This window comes from Vanacampus margaritifer, chromosome 4, assembly GCF_051991255.1.
Source record: "Vanacampus margaritifer isolate UIUO_Vmar chromosome 4, RoL_Vmar_1.0, whole genome shotgun sequence".
NCBI classification, from domain to species: domain Eukaryota; kingdom Metazoa; phylum Chordata; class Actinopteri; order Syngnathiformes; family Syngnathidae; genus Vanacampus; species Vanacampus margaritifer.
Genome location: NC_135435.1, coordinates 27,879,670 through 27,903,915, shown reverse-complemented (window position 1 = coordinate 27,903,915; position 24,246 = coordinate 27,879,670). Strand labels below are relative to the sequence as shown.

General features: G+C 40.8%; 1 protein-coding gene across 4 annotated transcripts in view; it reads right to left on the bottom strand.

The window, feature by feature from the left end:
- The window catches only part of ankrd11 (ankyrin repeat domain 11), an 85,372-nt gene that overhangs the window by 8,462 nt on the left and 52,664 nt on the right, over window positions 1-24,246 (bottom strand). For all 4 annotated transcript variants that reach the window (XM_077563012.1, XM_077563009.1, XM_077563011.1 and 1 more), the window contains exons 3-9: window positions 15,053-15,198; window positions 12,691-12,823; window positions 6,344-6,517; window positions 5,185-5,385; window positions 4,913-5,055; window positions 4,562-4,709; window positions 63-4,473 (exon numbers count right to left, since the gene is read on the bottom strand). In XM_077563012.1, coding sequence (XP_077419138.1) covers window positions 63-4,473; window positions 4,562-4,709; window positions 4,913-5,055; window positions 5,185-5,385; window positions 6,344-6,517; window positions 12,691-12,823; window positions 15,053-15,139 — 5,297 coding nt within the window. In that variant the 5' untranslated portion in view covers window positions 15,140-15,198. The remainder of the gene's footprint in view (window positions 1-62; window positions 4,474-4,561; window positions 4,710-4,912; window positions 5,056-5,184; window positions 5,386-6,343; window positions 6,518-12,690; window positions 12,824-15,052; window positions 15,199-24,246) is intronic.

Below are 24,246 nucleotides of genomic sequence, written 5' to 3'. Positions count from 1 at the left end.
TTAGAAAAATAGTAACGGGTAAGAATAAATGCAAGAAAATAAACATTAAAATGACAAAATACCTTTCAAAGAAGGATGGTGAACATGCGTTCATAGACATTGTCATTGCTGAGGAATTCTGGCAATCCAGCCCATCGAGCATAATATCGGCGTAATCTTCTGCACTGCAAGATGGAGTCCGTGGAGTCTGCATGACTTCCTCGTAACTGGGACAAGAGATGACGGATGTTGGTGTGGGGACACCAGTCGGCCTGTTGTGTTCTGACCTTGGAGAAGCCGGGAGGTTCTCTTTCGTTTGATGGCCAGGCAGCCATTCTTTTGAGTTGTGACTGTCTGTAGGCTGTTGGAACTTTCTACTAGGGGACATCATTTGAACTGGTAGGCCCACATCTTTTAGCTTCTTCTCTTTAAGACCAGACTCCAGACTGCTGGATTTCTTCGAGGAGAGCTCACCACGGTTCTTCTTCACTTCTTCAGTGGACTTGGCTTTATCTTTAAGTTTAGGGTCTCCTGACTTGGGTCTCAGCTTCTCCATTTGTTTCATCCTTTCTTTATGTCTTTTATGACGCTCTTCAATTTCTTGATCTTTCAGACTCAACATCTGACCAAAACTCGTAATTTGATAATCGCCATCCACCAGTAGTTTTTCACGTGGACGGTTATCTTTCCGTCCTGTCTCTTTGGACTGATTGAGTTTTTCATTTTCGTCTTTAGATTTTGACTTAGTGTGATCTAATCTGTTGTCCTTCTCCAATATTTCCCGATTTCTCTCTTTTTTAATATCAAATTTAGGGCTTTCCTCTTTTGATCTGTCTTTCAAAGCTGTGATCTGAGGGCTATCTTTTAATCCTGACTTCATATCATCTTTGGAGTGCTTCGAAGAACCAAATCCCTCAATGTGCTTATTTCTTTCCTCCTTTATTTTATCTTTATGCTTTTCCTTTTTCTTTTTGTCCTTTGTCCTATCACTGATGACGGCAGTTGCTTTATCTTTTTTGGACATCTCTTTTTCAAATTCTAATGTCTTATCAAAATCGTCTTCACCATCTCCTTTACTGCTATATGGAAAAGTGTAAGGATCTGCCTCGAGAGGCATGGGCTCTTTCTCAAAAGGTAAGCTTTCCCTGCGACTGTACATGTCTCGGATTTCTTCAGTTTTGTCACGTTTGTCTCCTTTTTCCTTCTTCACCTTTTCTTTATCTTTGTCATGGCTTTTCTTGGAAGATGAGGAGGAGGAATGTCGGTGTCTTTCTTTCTCTCTGAACTTATCCTGGGGTGTGGATATTGAAAGAGAGTCCCTCCTGTCATCAGACATATCTGCAAGGCTGATCGAGTCATAGTAACTTGTGAGGATAGGGTCATGACCTCTGTCAGTGAAACTATCCGAAGAAATATCACTGTTCTTATCATTAGAGTCATCCTTGTAGTCATTCATAGCTTCTTCTTCCAATTTTTCTAGTAGAGACTTTTCGTTCTCACCACTGCCTTTTGATGGTTTTCTATCCTTGGGATTATCCATCTTGTCTTTATATTTGTTTTTTGTTTTATCCTCACTGTTATCCCGTTTGTCTAAAAGCTTCTGCTTATTTTTCTTCTCCTGGTTTGAGTCCACTGACATTCTGTCTTTTCTTTCCTTATGTTTGACATCAACAGATTCTTTCTTGTCTTTGTTGTGTTTCTCGAGGGAGCCCTTCCGCTCTTTACCTGTGTCAAATGTGGCCTTTTCTTTCTTCTTCTCCTTATGGTCTTTGTCCTTAGCCTTTTCTGCACCGTGTTTCGTCTCTGATGACATTTTCCTTACTTTGTCTGTTGGAAAGTGATCCAGATCATCTTGATCAGGCGTTGAGTCTTTTCTGATAGAGTCAGAAACATGAGAAACGGCACCACCGTAACTGTCCTCATCATCACTTTCATCAGTGAAAATGTCAGCTATTTTGTACCATGTTTTCTCTCGGATTTTCTCGGGCTTTCTTTCCTCTTTCTTCATCTCCAAGAAGTCCTTCTCTCTGTCATTATGTTTGTCTTGGGAGGCCTTTTCTTTCTTGTCCTTGGTCTGTTCTGATGACATCTTTCGATCTTTGTCTTTGCCATGAGAGTCTTTGTGTTTGTCTTTTGCACCCTCCTTCTTGTCTTTGGACGTCCGATCAATTTCCTTTTCCTTTGCAGTTTTTTCTGCTGAGATTTTGTCACTCTTGTCCTTCTCCTGATCCGCTCTATCTTTTATTTTTTCTTTGTGCTTCTCTGCTTTTGTTTTCTCTCGCTTTTCAATTCCCTCGAACTTCTTTTCTTTTTCCTTACCAGAATGGTTTCTTTCCCGGATGTCACATGACTTACTCACAGCATCCATTTCTTTGAAGAACGTGTCATTGCCATATTCTTCTCTAATTGACTCTTGCTTAATTTTTGCGTCTTTTCTCTCCTTTATGAAGTCATAGGAGTCTTTGCGATCTCGGCTATTGTCCAGAGAGTCTTTGTCTTTTTTGTCTTTACCAATTTCTGTGGATTCTTTCCGCTTCTTATCTTTTTCAACAGAGTGACTTGAGTTTATTTTTTGTTTCTCCGACCAGTCTTTTTTCTTTTCATTAGTTTTTTCTGAACAATCTTTGTCTTTCTTTTTTGATGAGACGTCCTTCTCTGGTCTTTTCTCATTATGATCTGATTTCTTGTCTTTCACTTTGTCTTTTCTTCTTGTCTCTACTGTTTCAACAATAAGTTTAACAGAATTATTGGCTTTGTATTCTTTGTACTCTTTGACAGGGGCATCCCAGCTGTCATCTCCATAGAGGGAAGAGTCTGAGGACATCTCTGAGCCCCATCTGTCATGATGGTCATCTGAGGCACTGAGCTTTGTATCATCCAGGTTGAGGAATCGGTTGTTGACATCATAGCTTTCATACTCTGCCTCTTCCTTCAGAACTTTGTCTTTTTTACATTTCTCCTCCTTGGTGGTTTTCTCCTTATCAACCTTGAGATGCTTCTCCTCTTTCTGCTCACTTTTCCTATCTGCTCTTGACTTCTCCTTAGACTTTTTCTTCTTCTCCTCTTTATGGTTTTTTTGTTTATCCTCCTTGGGTTTTTCCTTGATATTTCTATCCTTGTCAGATTTGACAGGTTTCTCTCGCTCTTCTTTATTTGTTTTGTCCTTGGCAGAGTCCTTTGTTTTCTTATTTTTCTCCTTTTCCGTCCTATGCAAGTCTTTGCCTGATGACCAATCCTTTTCTTCAGACTTGCTTTTCGACAGCCTTTCTTCCTTTTTTGAATGGTCTTTTTCATGTTTTGATAGCTTGATCTTGCTTTCAGCTGGCAATTCGGAGTCAACAGACTTTTGCCTCGAATCATCAAAATCAAATGAAAAACTTTTTACAAATTTTTCATTCATGTCTTGATTAAGCACAAGACTAGGTGCCTTATCCTTTTCTTTGCTTTTGTGTTTGTGCTTCACCTTATGCTTCTTTAGCACTTTACCATCTACATCAGTTTTGGAGGCTGTACTATCTGCATTGGCATTTTTGTAGTTGTCAGAATTTTTCTTGTCCATTGTGTTATTGTGTACATTGTTATTCTTCTTTTTGTTCTCTTGTCCTTTTCTTTTAACTTGTTTTATTGATTCAACACTGGAGTCAGCAGATGAGTAATCAGACTCGCTGGACAGTCTTGTTCTCACAGAATCTGAGAGGGAACTCACATCTGACCATGTTGGAGAGGACACAGTCTTCCAGCCATCAGTCCTCCACTGCTTTGGGTGTTGTTCTGCTAATGATGGTGCTTGTTTCTGAGAGTTCAAGTTTCCATGTGAGGAGGAGGACGTGTTGAAGCCAGTGGATTCTTTAACGTTCATAGAAGAATCTTTTATGCTGTTGGACCCTTTATCATCTTCACTCTCCAGATCTCCACAGTCAGAATCCGATGTACAGAATTTGTCATTGATTTTACCAAACCTGACTTCCTTGCTAACATTGTTTTTACTCTCCTTCTTCCTCTTCTTTTTGACTTTATTCTTATCTTTTAGTTGTTTAGAACTCAGGTTCCCCAAGTCTTTTGTCTTGGCATTTGTTTGAAGGGCTTGTTGACGTGGCGTAGGTGCTGGTGTGAAACACAGCGTCCTGTCATCCTCATCTGAACTGTTACTGTCCGAGATGATCCGCCTGGCGGCTTTCTTTGGTGTGAGCGAGTTGCTTTTGGAATAGGTTTTGACCTCCATTTTGGGTATGGAGATGAAACTGTTGGCCTTTGTGACTGTGTCCTTACGGAAGTCTTTTTTCAAGAGGTGCTTATCGTCCACTGGGGGGACTCGCTCCTCCTCGTCATCTTCGTCAAATTCATACTCATCTTTGATGGGCGTGACAGCAGATTTAGGAGGGTCTAATGTTTTCCCTTTTAACTTCAAGCCCTTCTCAAACTCTGAGTCTGTGTTATTGCCATCAACAGAGCTAGATGGGGCACACGAGGGAGCGTCCTCCTCTTCTGAAGATTCTGTTTGGAGAAAATAAAACAAAAGCAAAGTTAAAATGCAAATAAGAATCCCAAAGTACTTCATCAATGTTGATATTACACTACACACCTGACGAACTTTCTTCACTTGAGGTGTATGTGCCTTTCCCCAACAACAAATTTAGCATAGTTGGAGAGTTGGCAACATTCAAAGGCGTTTCACCTCTTCGGTTACTTTGACGCGGGTCCCCTCCATAACGTAAAAGTAGCTTCACCACCTGAAATAAACAACAGAATTAGGTGAACTTTTTTTTTAAATATAAAAAGAAATGTAATGACTTTTTTTTTCTCTGATGATGATTTCTGAGGTCAAATGTTTGGTGCTTGAGGCATCCAAAACAACAGCAGAGCTTATTTATTTGTGATGCAATATTGAGCTTTACCCAAGTACTCAATTTAGTTAGGTTGCAAAAAATATTACCTTAAAATGTCCATTATTGGATGCATCATGGAGAGGGGTGTCATCATCCAGACCCTTGGTGTTGACCTCTGCTCCGGCTGCCAGCAGCTGCTTGGCCACGTCGTAATATCCCCTGTTGCATGCCTCATGCAATGCAGTCCAACCTAAGTATAATGGGAAAAAAAATATTTGTGATTACATGCACCCAATGTCACTTTCTTTAAACCATTAGACTGCAATAGTGTAACTGTATTTAGTATTCGAGCCAAAGAAGAAAAATAAAAGTCTCTTACCTGCAAAGTCTTTTACATTCACATCAGCTCCCTCGCAGATGAGTTCCTTAATGCGGCGTACCTCACCACGAATTGCTGCCCTGTGCAGCCGAGTCTCTCCTCTCTCATTTCTTTTATTTACTTTATCTTTGGTTTTAGATGCAGAGTTTGGCGTTCCCTTCTGACCTAGACTGGACTGTGACTGGTGCTTTGGTGTTGTGTCTGTTGATGGGAAAAGAACAAGTGATTATATTCTATAGCTTAAAACGACTATTTGTTTGTATTGTTTTCAAATTCTATGGGGGAAAAAATTCCATTCAGCGTAGTACTGTTGTTCGTCTTTTGGCCAGAGGGTGGTATCATCACACTAAGAATTGGCAGAAGCATGGATCCATCCATCCATTTTCTTAACTGCTTTTACTCACAAGGGTCCCGGGGGGCGCTGGAGCCTATCCCAGATGGCTTCGGGCAGTAGGCGGGGTACACCCTGAACTTGTTGCCAGCCAATCGCAGGGCACACAGAGATGAACAACCATCCACACGCACAATCACGCCTATGGACAATTTGGAGTGTTCAATTAACCTGCCATGCATGTCTTTGGAATGTGGGAGGAAACCCACGCAAGCACGGGGAGAACATGCACACTCGACCCAGGAAGGCCAAAGCCCGGACTCGATCTCACGTCCTCTGCACTGGGAGGCGGACGTGCTAACCAGTCAGCCACCGTGCCGCCAAGCATGGATCCACTTGAGCTTATTTCACAACATTTAGAAGATTGGACGAGTGCTATCACATTGACATTACTGACTTTGCCCAGCTATTTATTCAAATGATTTGTGAAACAGTCATGTGCATGCCTCAGGGACATAAATCAAGTGAATGTACATGAATGTGTGCATCATGTATTTCCTTTTCAAGCAGTATTTGAAGGAAGAGAATCATTTCGATTTGTAATTAAGTATAGAAACCAGACACTGATAATTCTGTTGTTTATCCCACAGTAACTACCACTGCATTAATAAGGCGGACATTAAGAACTCTTATTGGCCTCCCTAATAACAACCGTCTCTAATGAAATACACTGTCATTGCTATTCCGTACAGCTAAATTCGCCATAGCCTCCTTATCCCTCTTTCCTAGTGTGCAACAGAAGACGTGGTCTCCATGATAAGCACGCACCTGGACTGTTTACCGACTCCTCTGCAGTCATTTGCATGAGCAAGGCCACCTGCTGCCGCTCAGAGAGGGGGTACCCTGCCCGGATGCCTGGCATCCCCATTCCAAACGGCAAGCCTGCCTTCCGGGTGTTTGTGGGCTCTTTTTTATTGCGCTTCCGCTCTGGGCCTGGTTTCTCTGTGGTGGGAAAAAAAAAGAAGAAAATACATTTAATTTTTGTGGCTAACAAGAACCCACAGGAACAGAAAATAATGAAGTCAGAAGTGAGTAGGGATGAAACGGTTGATTGATACACGGTGAACAAGTTGAGACAGCATTATCGTTGCAAATGGTCATTCTGTCTTTGTGAATGTCATAGTTAGCTGGGCAGCAGACAAAAACGAATAAGAGGAGGATGTGACTCAGACAGTGAAGATGTCATAAAAAACATTTTGGTTGTTATTACAATTTGTACACTGGATTGCAGAATCCATTTCTTTATTTTTTTTTAAATAGATCATCTGTGATTTGCTTTTTTGTTACATTTCTTTTGGCAATATTGTGACAATACTCATAACTGTGATCATTTTGGTCACTACAATTGAATGTTGAACTGCTTAATTTGTATACCATTTCATTTCATTAATTTATAATGGACTATAAAACCTCACAACATAGCATAAAAATGAAAAAAATCCCAAATTGCTCTTTTGTTTTTAAATTAGAAAGAGTAGCTGCAGAAATGTGTTTAGATCCTATTTGCCCCTTAGAAAGGGAAGGCCCCCTCAACAGGCCATCAGGCTGCGTGTTTATGTTTTCAAGCCAATCAGTAGAAGTCAGGAAGAGGGCGTGACTTGGCAGAACCACAGTTATTACGAAATATTCAATTCGACACAGCCTTGCCAAGGTCACCACATGGCTGCCTGCCTGCCTGCCTGCCAGTCTGAATGGAGACTCTGCTATGGGACAAAACAGCTGCTCCACAAAGGCACACCCAGCAATTATTTTCAGCAGCAACATACCATCTGATGACCCTTGGATAGGTCTCCGTTTACCCATGATGATTCTAACATCTGATCTTTGAGCATACAAAGACATTGCAAAGAGAAATATGAACCAAACACAAAGTCAGAAACATTTTTAGAATCAAACACACATCTGCAGAAACACCAGTGGACTTGTCTGAGCCTGATTTTCCTGTGACTTTTCTTGTTGACACAGCAATACTGCCCGTGGCCACAAACACTGAAGTGGTTAGGCTACAGTAAGCAAATCACACTTCAGAAATGTATGATTTTTTTGTTTTGTTGAAGAAAAGGGACATGTTCCAGTCACAAGCTAAAATCTGATGAACTTTTACGAACATCTGTGAACACTTTCAGCTCATGCGTCCCCATCCCCCTTCGATAAACCCTCATATGCTCTCCAAAGCAAAGCAGTTGCCATTCAGACACATTCCTTCTACCAAGACTTGAACGGGGGAACCACAGAAGCAGTCAAAACATGTTTTGGGAGCAGCAGAACAGAGAAAGTGCTAGGCTAGCGCTTTTTAAGTGTGTTTACAAGACTGCTAGCCGAAAGCAGCTGAAAAATGACTTGAATGCACAAAAACAGAGGAAATCATATCGCTTTGAGGCACTGCGATGAAAGAGCAGCAGCTATCAGTCTGTAAATCTGATGACTTGAGTCACTGTTGTACAAATTCTCATTTAATTTAACGAGAAGTACATAATCAGTATTTTCGTACTGTGATCATACACCATTTAAAGAGTTTATAATGTCCAAATGCTGAATAATCCAGTTTATTCTATTTATATTCCGACATATTAAAGTTGGCCAATTCAGACATAGTGGTGAATGATGTGTTAAATTGAATGGCGGTGAAATAAACATAACACAGACAAGTTCAACATTCTGTAACATTAAGGGGGTAAATGATGGAAAATGTACTTTTTAATGCCTTGTATTCAAATAGTTGGGTCTCTGGTATGCCTGCCCACCTATCATGTGTGAAATTTAACAAATGATTAAAAAATTTAGCATCAGACTACGCCGTTTCTAAAAATGTGTCTGCGCGACCTGGTCTGCACTTATTAGTTTAAACAGCCTCCCCCACGCAAAGTTTCTCAGCCAATGACAAGGCTGTACCTACAAGTATCTGTGACAGAGCCACTTTGAAACCTGGAAAACTGAAATATGCAGTGTGATAGCATAGATTAACTAACACTGCTAGCTGCATTAGCTTCTGATAATACGCAGAAACGATCGTTTTTTTTTTTGTGTGCGTGTGTTTGGTGACGTGTCCATGTGCCACATACTGTACACAGAATAACCTGGTCTATGAAAAATAAAGTCTACGGACCGACCGGCAGTTCCCCGCTAACTTTATGATTTGAAAATTGCATTCTACTAGATCGTAATGTTTGAATTGGATTCATTGTTCAGCGCTAGTGAAAACAGGTAAGCTTTCAATATAGGAGACAAAAGTCAAGTGTAGGCCAGCACAAACACTCAGCTAAGTATCATTTTACGCCATGAAGAACCGCCCTAACCAGCTTGACCACATACGTCTGACCGTGGCACTTCACAGTTAGACAATGATTTGCTTGGGGAACTCAAATTGTGAAAACAGGAAGTCAAGGCAGAAGAGACAGGAAATGGCTAACAGGATGTTTTTTCAATGCTTTGCACTGAATAAGAGACTCACGCTGCACACAAGTATGCATCAAGCCATGTGGCGAGTAATATTGCAAGATTAGCAGAGCAAGTGCCTGGGAACTAAAAGAAAAGACAAATGTTTGGATGTCAGATGAAGTGTAAATCACTGTCTCAAGTCACGCCTTCCTTCAGCACGTACTTGAACATAATTATCATACCATGACAAAGTGACCAAATCTCCACCAAAACCTAGCAAGCTAGGGGGAATACAGTTTTGCATCATTGTAAGTGGGTGATGACCTTTAAGAAGCAGGAAACTAACAAAGCAGTCCCAATAGCAGAATGCAGAGGTGCTGTCATAGTGTATCTTAAATCTTTTCCAGCAATGTGTACAATAATTGCACTATACTGTACACTATTTTTTCACTGACTTTACAACATATGATGGCAGCAACAAAGATATTTTGCCTGACAATTTAAAAAAATATGTAACCAAACTGAATGTGAGATCCTTCATCATGCAACACACTTGCAAAACCTCAAAAAGACTCGGGGACAAGCCGCGGAAGGGGTTATACTGGTCAAGCCAATCTCCAGACTATTGAAGACTGAGTGAGTAATGAGAGCCGAAACCTTCTAATGTTGAAATCTGGTCAATTGAACATTTTTTCTTCACAAAAAGTACAATAGGAAAATGACCTGAACATGCGGACATGTGCTCCAATCCAACATGATGGGAAAAGATGGAAGCTGGCAAATGTGAAACACACAACATTGGGCTTCAGCATGCCAATCAAATAACTACTCACGAGTTACAACTATAAAGCATGAGCCAATTGATATGGATCTTCTTGACCGAAAACATTAATAGCGTACAAATACACATTCACAGACACACACACCCCCACACAAATAGGCATGCAATTTTCCATTCTTGACTGGATGGAAACCTTTTCAAAAGTGTAATTACAGAACATAAAGCAAAGTAGCTACTCAGCCAAAGCAGATGATGAAGGCAGTTAGCAAAGCCTCTGAGCTGGAACATTATTAACAAACCCCATCCTGAACCCCCAAATCCCAAAGTCAAACAAGCACAAGCAGTAGTCCTTCCTTTTCTAATTAAAGAAAACACAAAGCCGCCCTTACCAAAGCCAGTCCTGGTCAGGCTAGTAGTATGTTACACAAATATGCATGTATGCTCTTCTATCAAACTGTGGTATGAACACACTCCCCCAATTTAGCAAGTTTACAGACTCACGGATCACTGGAAACTAGAGCTAGAAACTAGACTATTCACTCTGAGGCCCAAAGCACTATCACAGTAAAAGTCAAAACAGGTAACAGCAACAGTTCTATATTAAATATTTTGTTTTTTTATGCTAGAGCATAGAGAAGGTTTTGATGCAGCATGAAGCAATGGTAGTTATTACAAAAACGGCCAGCAAGTGACAGCAGAGTATAAGAGATCAACCAGGGTCATGTCGGAAAAAAAAAACTCTTTCCCCACTGTTTTAAACAGATTTGTGAATAATGATTACATTTAGCTATATTCTAATGCTAATTGCTCCAAAACGGAAACAGATAGAAATATACATTTTTTTCCTGATGAAAGAAGAGACTAAGATTTCTTTTGGTAGGTTCCATGTTTTTCTAGCAATAGATCACAATATTCTGTGGACCTTGCAAAATCCGTCAAAATCCAGTAAAACAGCCAAAAACGGAAACAGATAGAAATATACTTTTTTTTTTCTGATGAAAGAAGAGACTAAGATTTCATTTGGTAGGTTACATGTTTTTATAGCAATAGATCACAATATTCTGTGGACCTTGCAAAATCCAGTAAAACAGCCATGAGCGAAGGGTTGCTTCAGGGAAAATGGCTGGCAGTGAATGACTTAAATGAGTTCAAAAGGATCATAAATAGAGCTGTCAAACGATGAATTTTTAAAATCAAATTAATCACATCTTAGAATTTTGATTAATACGATTAATCACTTAATAAAAAAGGCTTTTTTACCAATATTTTTCCCCCGCCAAATTTGAAGAGCACCGGTTATGTGGCTATTCTTTTTATATTTAATGTTATTAGGACGTCTTCAACATTTTTTGATCCACTGCACACGCTCATCCTCCTTTTTTTCCTAATCAATTAATTACTTGCATAATTTAAAATGGGGAAAAAATGTCGCCAATATTTTGACATGAACAAATATTCTAAATGTCATACGCAAACATTTGTTAAATGCTTTACTTCGATGCATGTAATTATGTTTATTGTTCAAACAACCTGTGCTACCTTAACTCTTTCACTGCCACTGACGTTAAAAGACGTCAAGTAAAAAACTACGGAGGGCAGGCAATGACGTTAAAAGACGTCATCCAATTTTAAAAAAAATGTTTTTGAAACGGGTGCAGGCAAGCTTTCCGCACCTGTGGTGAAAGTTTCAAGCAGGTCTATTGAGCCTAATGACTATTTTTGGCCCCTAGAGGGCAGCGATGACTCTCTTTTGACAAGATTGGGTGGGCGTCAGTAGAAGACGTGAGGCGGGGCTAGAGTGTTGAGGGGACATTGGCTGAAAAAGCCATAATGGCGGCCGCTTGCAAGCAGCTCACGGTCGAGCCGTTTTTTTCAAAGACATCGACCAACGATAAAGAGCACATTGATGACGACGATGATCATGATGATGGTGACTCCGAGGTTGACGGCGAAGTTGGAAGCGCTGACGCGGCGGCTATGACGACGTTATAAAGGTTCACGGGCGAGCGATGCTGACACCGGAAAACACGGAGCACAACGCTCAGGCGGACGTTCAATCGGACGACGAAGAGTGCCCCGAGTCCAATGCATATTCCTCGGAGGAGTGTGTACAGTCTGCTACTTGCTATTTATTCCCCGGAAAAAAAGGCCGTCAAGAAAGTGCAACGTCTCCACGCGAAACGGACAAAGCGAAAGTGAAACTAATCTGTTGTGCGAATCCTGGTCCCTCTCCTTGCACACAGGAGAGCGTTATAAAAAGAAAAACTGTATTTGAAACATCCACATAATTGTAAGTAGTACCACAGTTGCACACATTTGTAGATAGTTTGCGAAATTGTTTTGTCAAATTGCTACACTGTTGAATGGAAATAAACGTATTTTGCAAACTAAAAACACTTTTTCATTGTTGGTGAAAGCGTTTTACAGAAGTAAAGCACTATTTAGGTGTTTGTGGCATCATTCATGGACAAAAAGAAGTGTACAATTCACTAGAGTGCATGAAATAACATTGTTTCACAAAAAGCTCTTTTTCTCCGCTTTTTGTTTCAAAACAGAGAATTTCGGTGAAAGTAACCATTTTCTATTGTTGATTACTGAAGAACGGAATAAGGTAGAAACAAACTTTTTTTTTCTGATGAAATATGAGAGTCCGATCTTTCATTTGGTAGTACGTGTGTTTCCATAGTCCAAACACAACATTTTCTGTGGACCTTGAAAGATCAGTCAAAATGCTTAAATCGGCTGGCACTGGCGACATCCCGTTTCTGAAAACGTCTGGCAGTGAAAGAGTTAAATGTAGCCATCGGCTGTCACGTTAAAGGATAATCTATGGTCAAAATTAATAGTGTGATTAATGTGCGTTAATTCATAATAAATGCAATATTTTTTGTGATTAATTAATCAGTTAATGCTTGAACTTTGCCAGCATTAATCAAAATATAATATAATCTCTTACCCGAGTCAGAATCTTTGTGGTCTCCATTTGCTCCAGTTGTGAATGGCAGTTTTCTTTTCGATGCCTTCTCTTTCATCTCTTTAACCCCATCACTGCGATCCAATTTGGGAGTCTTATTTGACAACACTTTTTCCTGTCAACGACATCAATCGGATCGATCATTAAATACCACACGATATGAGCAAAATTATATATTTTACATCAACAGTCCAAAGTACAAATAATGAGAAAAGGCAAAGCTGATTTAGGTTTGGTCAACTCTGAAGTCTGAAGCTTCTGGAAAAAGCACGAGTGCGGGTCCTATCAGCAAATGTACTGAAAAGTAACCCAATTTGGGTTAAAAATGGACAAATCCCTACTTTGTTCAAGGGAATAGATTGCGTTAAATGTTCTCCTGGAGCTTTTGTGGGTTTTCTCCAGGTAATCTGGCACAATCATGCTAGGTTCAATGAAGACTTGAAATCGCCCATGCATGTAAATGTGTCTGCGTGAACGGACTGGCGACCAGTCCAGAGTGCCGCCAACTTTCACCATCAAAGTCAGCTGGGATAGGCACCATCTCACTTCCTGCATAGGATAAGTGCTGTAGGATTTTTAAATAGTTCATGTGCCATACAATTTTAAGAATGAGAGGCTGTGTAAAAAAAAAATAAAAAAATGATTGTATATATTTTAGGATGCATCAGAGATCAGCCTAAGGCAAGTGAACTTGTTCTTCGGAAACCGGATGACTGTGTACTCTGTGCATGTGCATCACCATTTCATACAAATTATGCTTTTGTCTCTATCCACGGGGCATGTTTTCAATTATGCACTGGCTCTCTAAACTCCTCCCCCTTGCCCTGCCCCAGTCATAAGACTATGATGTCATGGTACAGTAGAGACTGTTCAGCTACAGTGAGCAAGCTCTCAGTCTACACTCAGCAATACAAAGCCTCAACGATGACATGTAGAACCAGTACATTATAAGCTATAAGTAATGTGCGTGGAAGCAAAGAAAGAAGTATAAAATGCAAACAGTAAGAGAGATGCATTTTAAAGATATTTTTATTGCTATTTTTAAAGCCGCGACTGCTTCGTGTCTTCATATGACACCTTGCCGTCTTCAGCAATGGCTGCTTTTTTCATTTTACTCTGCTTTCCACCCACCCTTGAGTGCTTCAGCCCCCCTCGCCTCCACACCTCCCTCCCTCCATGCCAGAGTCTGATGCAATCCGTTGCAGAGGGTTGTAAATCTATGCCTGCATAAACTGCACCTCTCTGTGCCTTGCCTCTTGTTGCTGCTGCTTGTATCTAAACTGTGGGCATCCTCTGCTCGAATCAAAAATATTAGAACTGCACGTGTCTAAACAGGGAAATACTGCATAGCTCAGTGGGTATTCATATTTAAAAAAAATTGTACAAAGCTAAAAGCAATGCCGAATGGGCACACGTTTAATCATTTCAGTGAAGTTATAATGCATTTTCTAATATGATAGTGAGCTGGTTTACGTGTACATCACTTAGCATAATTGGCATGGATATATTTGCAGCATACAGTCGGAGGTGGGATTCGAACGCGCGACCTCCTGGTTACTGGACAATGCACTTTACCAAGTGTGCCACTGAGCCGTATCAGAGAGCTGGTAATGATGATCAGTTGTATGGATGAAAGAAGACATGGAAAGTGGGAACATTTCGATGTCTGTGCCATTGAAAATAAATGGGGAAAAGTTGATATTTAACGTTAAATTGTGCCAATACTGTATGTAAGTAATAAGACGATATATACCCCGGAAGAAGGGCTGGGCAATAAATCGAATTAATTCGATTAATCGTCATTTTGAAAATTGAATCGTTGACAATTTGCAAAATCGTGAAAGAAAATGTTGTCTTCTGGATTATTAAAAGCTGTTGTTCTTATGTTCTGTTACATCGAGAGGTTATTTTGAGTTATAATTTTGTCAACTATGAATGTTAAATTGATGTTAAAACTGATTTAGAATCAGTATACATTATTGTTGTCTGAACATTTTGCACAGGAATTATTTTTGAATAAATTACACGCTTAAATAAACGTTGGGTTTATTAGATTAAAATTGATTAAAATTGCAATCGTCCTGAATGACTGAAAGAAATCGAGATTTAATTTTTTGGCCATATCGCCCAGCCCTAGTGTGAATTTTTGAAGCAAATTTGAACAGTGTAAATCGGAAGTATTATCTGGGAGTTGAGCAAAAGTAGACTCACAAAGTTTCAGATTTAGTAACTAGATGACAGAAGTGGACATTTTGTTGAAAGGACATAAATCATACAGTTTATTATTATTATTATCATCATTTTTTAACAGGAATGTGTGTGCCTGTGGTTTTATCATGCTTACCTTCTTCCCACCCTGCTTTTCCACCATGTCGGTGTTAAGTGGGAAGTGGTCCAGCTGGGGGGTTTTAGAACCCCCACCTTTGGGCATCGTTCAGCTCTCCCCACGCCAAGCTTCATTCACGCTGCCATTGCATCGTCATCAACCGTCTGGAAGGCAAAAAAGGGGAGGTTATCACCTGACCACTCGAGGTTTCACATTTAGATACAGGCCAGACAAGGAAGCAATTGGCAGTAAATCAAGCACTCGCTACTGAAGCTATTCAAACATTTGATAAGCAGGTCTACCGCTTTGCAAGTAATCAGAACAATGGGCTTTTATAGTCCGATGTGGCAAAACAATGGCGTTTTTTTCCCCCTTCTACTGGCGGTATTGCGAGTCAGTACATACATACAGTTCAAAGGTACGTGTTGTGAAATGTTGATTCCTTCGCTTGTGCATGTGTTGGACAACAAAACTATATTATCGACTAACTTCTTCATAAGGAGAGGTCTTCTGCTTCTTAGGGTCACGAATGCGCATGCATTTAATCCCTCACTTCCCTCCCCCATAACACACACTCTCTTGACTGCATCCAACTACAATCATCTTTGTGACTGAGTAAGTAAACAGATGAGACCTCGGCTGTATCATTTTGTTTCTTTCGTTCAGAGACACTGGCACTCCTATCCTCACTGGCGCCGCTTCCATCTCGCCTACCCCCACCCTCCTTCTCTTCCTTCTGCAGTTATCCTATTCAAAGACTGCTATTTATATCTCCCCTCCCCCATCAAGTCAAAATAGAAAGCCAGCCAACCAAGAGACGCTAACAGCTAAGGAGGTTGAACTGCTCCCCTTTTGCTGGTACATGGTGAGAGAGCCCAACAAGATAAATCAAATCACAGCACCTCCTGTCGACTTCCTGTTGACCCAAACTATGTTCCAGAGGACTCGCTCATCACCAGCACTGTGTAATGGTATTCTAACATAAAACAAGTTTACATATATACACTCACACTATATATATATATATGTCATCTGCAATTGCTATTGACAGCTATGATCTGATTCCCTCCTGTACTTTACCATTTATTTAGAACCGGCAATGATTAGTCAAGACAACATGCTACACGTGGTACGCTAACTGTTACAAGCACAATTGTAACACTGTTAACACTGCTATGTCTGTGAAAACATAAAGGACTCTCAAGTGTGACATAACATTATTTTATACATTGCTATGGATGCTCACTATAAATCGTTTTGGCTGGCAACCAAAACAATAAGTTGTCCTAATTAGAGCACTAAGTCTACTGTATGAATCAAATCCTTAGCAAGATTGATACAATTGACTTTTGATTTGATTACCTGCAAATGCACTTAATGCTAATCAAGCCCCGTGGAAGTCAATAAATAACAGTATATTTGACAACAGCAGCGGCACGAGGACATGGAAAGCATGTACTAAGGAAATAATTGACTTCTGTTTTAACTTTAAGAATAATGTGAAAAAGTAGTCTGAACACTATTTGAACATTGTCATGCATACATTTTTAATGCTTTGTGCCAGACACGAGCAGCTCCAGCCACTGAAATGGTAACTGCAGAAAAGAGTAGCACCGGCAAGACATGAGCCAGTAAAGCAATCAAGCGCTCTCCATAGTTTCGTCTCGTCCACACACGCGCACACACATTTCTCCCAAAGTTGCATTATCTCATCTTCCTGGAGCCACTCCCTCTGCGGTCAGACAGAGGCCAGCACTTCAGCATATTGCAGCATGCACCTCTCTCAGGTTTTAGTTGCTGTCTAGATGCTCTGCTAAATAAACAATGGGAAAGCTGACCTCCAAACTGAGGACTAAAGATTAGTAGCATAAAAAAATGAGTGCAGTTTCAATATGGTTGAACTTGGAAGTTGCTATAGTAAGATAAGAGGGAAAAAAATAGGCTCCAGACTGCCCATAAACAGTCACATTTTGGGCCTAAAATTCAAGACAGGGATTAACGTTTACATGCTGTTAATATTTGGGTTTAAAGTCTAAATGTCAGTGCCTGAAAGATTTGGAATATCAGAATATGGATAGAATATGGAATATGAGTTATTCCAACATACATGCCAACCGTGATGGATTGGAATACAGACGCTCCCCTACTTAAGAACATTCGAGTTACGAACAACGGTACATACGAACATTTCTGCGCGTACAATATGTCGAAAAATGTTCGGAAAGAAATGCTGTAAATTAGATTTTGTATTGCGCGTAGTGCTTCTTTCCGCCGCTAATACCGACGATTGGCGCTGTGAGAGCTCATTGGAGGCTGAGCAACGTGGCGAGGAGGAGGAGGAAGAAACGCCGGTCCCCATGAAGCAGGAAATAACTTTTGAAGCCGATTCCAGCGACGACGAAGAATCTCTCATGATATAAAATCCTCCTCTTCCTCCATCATCTCCTTAAGCATCGAGTACATCTTCCAAAAGTAAGTTAAACTTCATTTTATTTATCTTATTACATACATGTACATACTGTGTGTGTGTCTTTCGCTCTCTCTCTCTAACATACGTAGTACAGTACAGTACTGTACGTATTCTCTCCATTTTATTAAAAGTTTTTTTCAGTACAAACCAATGCAGGTTACTTGTACAAGCCTTAAACATACTTATATAAACCTTCAATATACTTATATAGGCTTTAAACATAAATTATAATACAAAATATAGCACTGAAGCAACTTACGAACAAATTCAGCTTACGAACGATCGTCCGGAACGTAACTCGTTCGTAAGGTGGGGAGCGTCTGTATCCCCATCTAAATCACGATACCTTGACAACGACATGATGCCATGTTTGTTTATCTCTGCTTGTGTATTTCTGGTGGGTAACGTGTGAGACTCCCGCACATACATTACAAGTACTTCCTGTACTCAAAAGATCAAGATCCCTTGTGGATAGACAATGCACAGATTAGGACACAAACCAATGATTTTTTTCCAAACAAGGTATTCCGATTGCGTTTAACTGAGTAAATATTCAAGTTAGAAATCCAAGTGTCTTATTCAGGTTTTTAAAACAACCGGGGTCCAATGTACGAATATACACAGTCCTGTTTTGATCAGGGTTTGATAGTGCCAATTCTGATACGATCGAGCCTTATTGATCGCAATGACAAGAGCCCCGTTTCCACTTCGGGACGTTCGGGTATAGGGAGGGGGGGCAGGGATTTACACAGGAACCGTCCTCTCAGCCAGCCCGCTCGTGGCTGTCTCCCCACTGCGGAGCACGACCCATTTCGCGACGTCACGAGTTTTAATCAACACGTAATCGCCGTACGAAAATTTCACCCGTCACCCAAGCATGGCGCGGCAAACGTTAGAACAACAGTGAGGAAAGAGGAAAACGTGAGGCGGTTGCCGTTTAATTTTTATTTTTATGTACATGGCATGGATGGGTGGTTTTGAGTGAGAGGAGACGGCGTCTAGATGAAGAATTCAAAAAAGCTGACTCGCGACGTCACAAGTTTTGGTCAACACGTAATTGCCGTGCGATGGTTTTTCCCATGACGTCAGCCAAGCACGGCACAAGAATCAGAACGATGATGAAAAACAAAAAGGCTGGTCTCTAGTTGGTCAAGCATGAGCTGCAAATGATCAGAGTTTTTTGATGCACCACCAGTCACACATTTATGCTAAACACACGTGTATAAAATTACACAAATGCACAGATTTTTTTTTATTTGAAGGCTGACTGCATTTTGAATGGTTGTTCAACTACATCACTATCCATTGGCAATGCAGATTTTGAATCACGAGTTCATACCGTACGGCTGTTTTGTGAACACAGTAATGTAGTTTTGTAAATTTGTATTCAAATTTTATGCTGAATGGGGTTTACAGTGGAAAGCCGATAGCATATATGATATTTACAAGGAACCACCACTTAAAATATAAATCACATTGCTGAGAAGTGCAGTTGTTTGCTCCAAGCATATGCTACACGAAGCTCGTGATTGTCACTGTACACACAGCAACACAACTCCAATTTTCCACACTGACAGCTGAGCAGCACAGCAGCTGCATACAGGGATGGGCTTGTTGATCTCCAAGTGTATGTGCCCTGGTTGCTAATACTGTGTGTAGTTGCAAACCCCGTTGCAGATGGCACAGAAAACATATTTCCAGTGTACACGGTGGCATGTTTAATGTGTCCTGTTAGAAATAACAAGGGCAACAGCCGGTTACCCTTGTAAACAATGTTTTACTGACAATCCTAAAGCAGTGGTGACAAAATGTAATTTAGCGATGACGGAAGTGTGGTTAAACAACGATGATGGATTGACGTTTACAGTTTGGCTCGGCTCTGCCATTGACGAATAACAAATAAGGGACACTCAAAATTCTTTGATGCGTTCACCTCTGCAAACAAATGTACTGGTTTAACTTATTACTTAAAATAACCTACCACTCAAACTAACCTGCCGACAAAAACTTCATCTCAGGTAAATGCTGATATTTGATTCGTCACAGACAATGAATTTGATGGGAATGTCGCCCCCGCCAACATGGCCACCACGTAGGCACAACGGTAGCCAGGTTGCTACAGCACGCTAGCGTACATCTGTGATTATTACACATTAAGATACTCAAACGAACGAACAATAGACCAATCAGAGGCCAGTATTTTGAGGCCATAAACTCTAGCATAGCAAAAGATGCTATGCTACATTTCATGGCAATTCATAGAAAATCCTGCGCATTTCCTAACTTCACCCCATAATGATGCAAAAAATGATTATGAAAAACAAAAGGGAATCATCAGTTTTAAACTGATGACTGTTTGCAATTCTCTGCGTGGATATCTACGACAATGGCAAAGCATTGAACAATTGTTTTGCCATATTTTGAGATAATTACGGAGTTCATTGTTGTCCTTTTACATAATGCGATAATTGCTTCATATCTCAGAATCTACCTGTGCGCGTTCCGACTCATTTTGCCATGGCGGGCCACTTATTGTCATTCTCCCAAGCACACCTGATAACATTTTGCAGCGGTCTAACATCCAGAATACTGCAAAATGACAACTTTTTGTAAATTCTTTATGCATTGGACGGATCGTTACTAAACTGTGTAATTACAAATGGAAGAGTCAATCAAATGCATTGATATTTCTGTATGTTTCTGCCGAGTAATACTTGTGGGGAGAATGAACTACAGGGGGACGAGAGCAGCACTGAGCTCGCCTGTTTGGTGTGCAAATAGAGGCAGCCAGGCTCAGCTGCTGTATCCTGGCAACGAAAGCACAGCTCAGTCCCTGACCTGGGCCCATTCATTTCACTGTAGACCTCTGCAGATAAATAAAACCAAGGCTAACACACGATCACATGACAAAACCTATACAAGCACTGAGCATAGAACCTAATGGAAAGGAGCACTAAGTGTACAGTGGCATACTGCCACTGGTTGGTCCGCCCTTGAGGGAAGAGACCAGCCTTCTATTAACCTGACTTTTGATATGGGTTTGGGAAAATAGATGAAAAAATAATCATACCTTTAGCTTTTACCATACCCTTTTGCCTACGCAACTCTTTTTGAGCTATGACAGCATTAGATCTAAAGAAATCTCATTTCTGCCTGCACACTATAGTCTTTACAGTACATGAGATGCTGGTGCATAAGAACAACTGGACTCGGACCAGTCATTAGAGCTGAGTCTTAAAAAGGGCACATGAAATGCAATGGGAACCAATAGGGCAATTATCAGTATCACCCTACTGACAATACATATATTTTTTAAAATATTTATCTTAAACTGTGGGCGGCACGGTGCCTGACTGGTTAGAACATCCGCCTCCCAGTGCAGAGAATGTGAGATCCAGTCCGGGCTTCGGCCTTCCCGGGTGGAGTTTGCATATTCTCCCCGTGCTTGCGTGGGTTTTCTCCGGGTACTCCGGTTTCCTCCCACATTCCAAAGACATGCATGGCAGGTTGATTGGACACTCCAAAATTGTCCCTAGGTGTGATTCTGAGTGTGGATGGTTGTCCGTCTCTGTGTGCCCTGCGATTGGCTGGCAACCAGTTCAGGGTGTACCCCGCCTACTGCCCGAAGCCAGCTGGGAGAGGTTCCAGCAGCCCCCGCGAACCTTGTGAGGACAAGCGGTTAAGAAAATTGATGGATGGATGGATGGATCTTATACTGTACTCTATTCACCCATAGTCTTGAATGGCTGCCCTGTGCGACACCGTCTGGCAAGAATTACGATGACACAGACTTGAGTACTGGATTGTACGTCGACGTCGCGTCGCTGTCGAACGTGATCTGTAAGCAAGCATTTTGGCCAGCCCATTTGCGGCGGATGCGCGTGGACTTGAAATGTAAAGTGCTACTTGACTATGATGTCTACTATATATGGAAGCAGAAAGAATCCACTCCCTTGGTCTCATTTCTTATTCGGAGCACGTCCACCTCTCTTTTTCATCCAATAAGTGCTCCGTGCTTGTAGCCTGCTTGCCAGTGTGGTAAATCATGCTGTCTTTGCCAGTGACCTCACTAATATAGTGGCAGGCACGCGCATATGTACAGTATGTATATGCAGCAACACTGCAGGCAAGGCAAGAAGCTATCTAGTGTTTTTTACTTTCTCCTCTCCATCAGCGCTCTGACTCATCCCCCCATTTCTTCAACCTCTCCTCTCTGAGTACTTTTCTCTCATCTGCTTTTTTTCCTCTGTTCTCAACATCTCTCTCCACTCTTGCCACAGAAACATGCGAGAGCATACACACATGGATAGCCTGTTGCCTAGCAACTCAAGGATGAGGCAGATGCAGACATATCAGATAAGCTAGTAAAATAGCCGAGGACGAGGTGAGGAAAACTATTGGAAGAGAGCTTCGGAATAACAAATTCACAATACTTCAGTCCATTTATGACTTTTGAGTCGCTTTTCAACCAAACAATTGTTTTTTCTCACCTCCTATGTTGTGACAATGACTAAGTTTAAATGCAGTCAATATTCGGGTTAAGGTCAGAATTTCGGTTTCTGAAACAATCGGGGCAACACATTTAAATGCGTGGCGGACAGAGATATTCACGTTTACATGGTCATTTGTGCTCTATTGGAATATCCTGTTCGGACTGTGACGCGCTGACAACGTAATAACGTAATTTCCGCTTTTAACTTACTATTCGTTCAATACGTCGGTTTCCTACTCGCTTTAGAAGTGTGGTTCTTTGCGAGCGTCATGTTTGTTGACATCGGCTTGAGTATTTCCGGTGGGTTACTACACGCCAGAAGCATAGATTTATACACTTGTATTTACTGTATGTGTATATAGGCACAAACTGTGGCGTTTTCACCGTAGAGACACAAGAAAATGTGAAAACGCTGCGGAGAATTCAATGTATTCAAGCGAGGCTCCTTTAGCGAGTGGGACGGCGCTGCACATACAAGTCGTTACTACAAATACCAAGATTCTTTGTGAATTAAAATAAACGAAGAAGAAAAAAAGAAAATAGAGCGCATGCGCACAGCGGAAAAAAATGCACCGTTCATTCGAGGTATTCCAAATGCGTTTATATGAGGAAAAAATTGGGGATATGAAGGGTAACCAAGGGTTCTTATTCAGATTTTATATTTGGGTTATTGCACATGTTTACATGGCCCTACAAAAAGGGTTATTGCCTGTATGTAAATGTAGTCAATTACAATTCTGCTCATGAAACGTCAATCTGAATTATACAATTCTCCAGGCAAATTGGTTGTCGGGTTTAAAGTTGACTAAAGGCCGGTGCTCGGGTGTACCATGGTGTCAAAGATCAGATTTAATCATTATATGCCTATAGTTATCTGTGGAAGGTCTTAAAATTCTGTGATGTAATCCCCAATCATTCTATTTTGTGTCATCCATCATGAAAGCAGACTGGTTATGTTTGTGTTTAATCATAAGACATTTGCAAACATCTGCTTTGACTTGCCGAGCAACAAAATCGGTATCAAAAAGGTTTATAAAAAAAAAAAGGATCCTTCCTGGCTAAGTGGCCTACACACAAGTGGGTGCAGCATAGCTCGGGACCAAACAGAATGTTAATGCTGTCCTGGTGCAGAGGGGAGGAGAGAGTCAGGCTCCCAGATGAATTATAAATCACTGGGCAGGGCAGGATGGAGAGGATGGAAAGATGAAGAAATGAAAGCCCAGTCGCTCTAGAGCATAGCAAAGAGTTTGGGGTGGTGCCTTTTTAAAGATTCGGAGAGTATAGTGATGCCATACTGAGCCAGTGCAAGTGGTCATGGCATGTGTGTGATTTTAATGTACTTCTATTCAAAATGTACCCACCAGCCACAACATTATGTCCACTTGCACAGTGTAGTGAGATCATATACAAGAGCTGTATCTATGAATAGAATTTAATTTTGCCTTTGCAAAGGAAATCATGCTGGGTTCAGGTTGACAACATCAGATAAGCCCAAGTCCAACAGCAATAGCACTTCATGATGGTAATACAGTAGTTTGCAGTAGGGATGCACAATAAGGCTATTTTCAACAGATACGATAAACCAATAATTTAGAAAGTCCCGATGTCGATAACCGATAAGTAAGCCGATAATTGTTTACAGAATTAACTTGAATACAAATATACTTTTGAGTCTTATTCTAAGTCTAAAATGTACAAATACATTGAAACATTGTGTAAAGCATCATGAAGCTGAATTTTATTGACATCTCTGCTTTAAAGACAACCAGTAACTCATTTTGAGTTTGCCCAAAAAACAAACACGTTTTAAAAATGCAACAAAAAACTGTGAGGGTAACATTTGGGAAGACACAGTAAAGAAATCGCCATGATGCTTCTTCTGTGAACATGCCACTGATCTGAATACATGACTGAATAGCTGATAGGCCAAGACTTTTGAAGCCGCCATATTGCTTTTCCCAAGAAAGTTTCTCAGCATACGATCCTATACATTTAGAGTAGGGATGCACCGGAATGAAAATTTTGGGCCAAAACCGAAAACATGCGCATTATGACGTCACAAATGCGCGACACTACCATAGTAGAGGGGAGGGGTTGAGGAGTTGGGCACAACTTGAGCCACAACCACAACAGATGGACCAACGTGGCTGATAATTATCGGCCACAGATATTATCATGCATCTCTAGTTTGCAGTGTTGTTGAAGTTTGTTGCATCATAATAAGAGCAGGGCCTAATATTTTGGTGACCT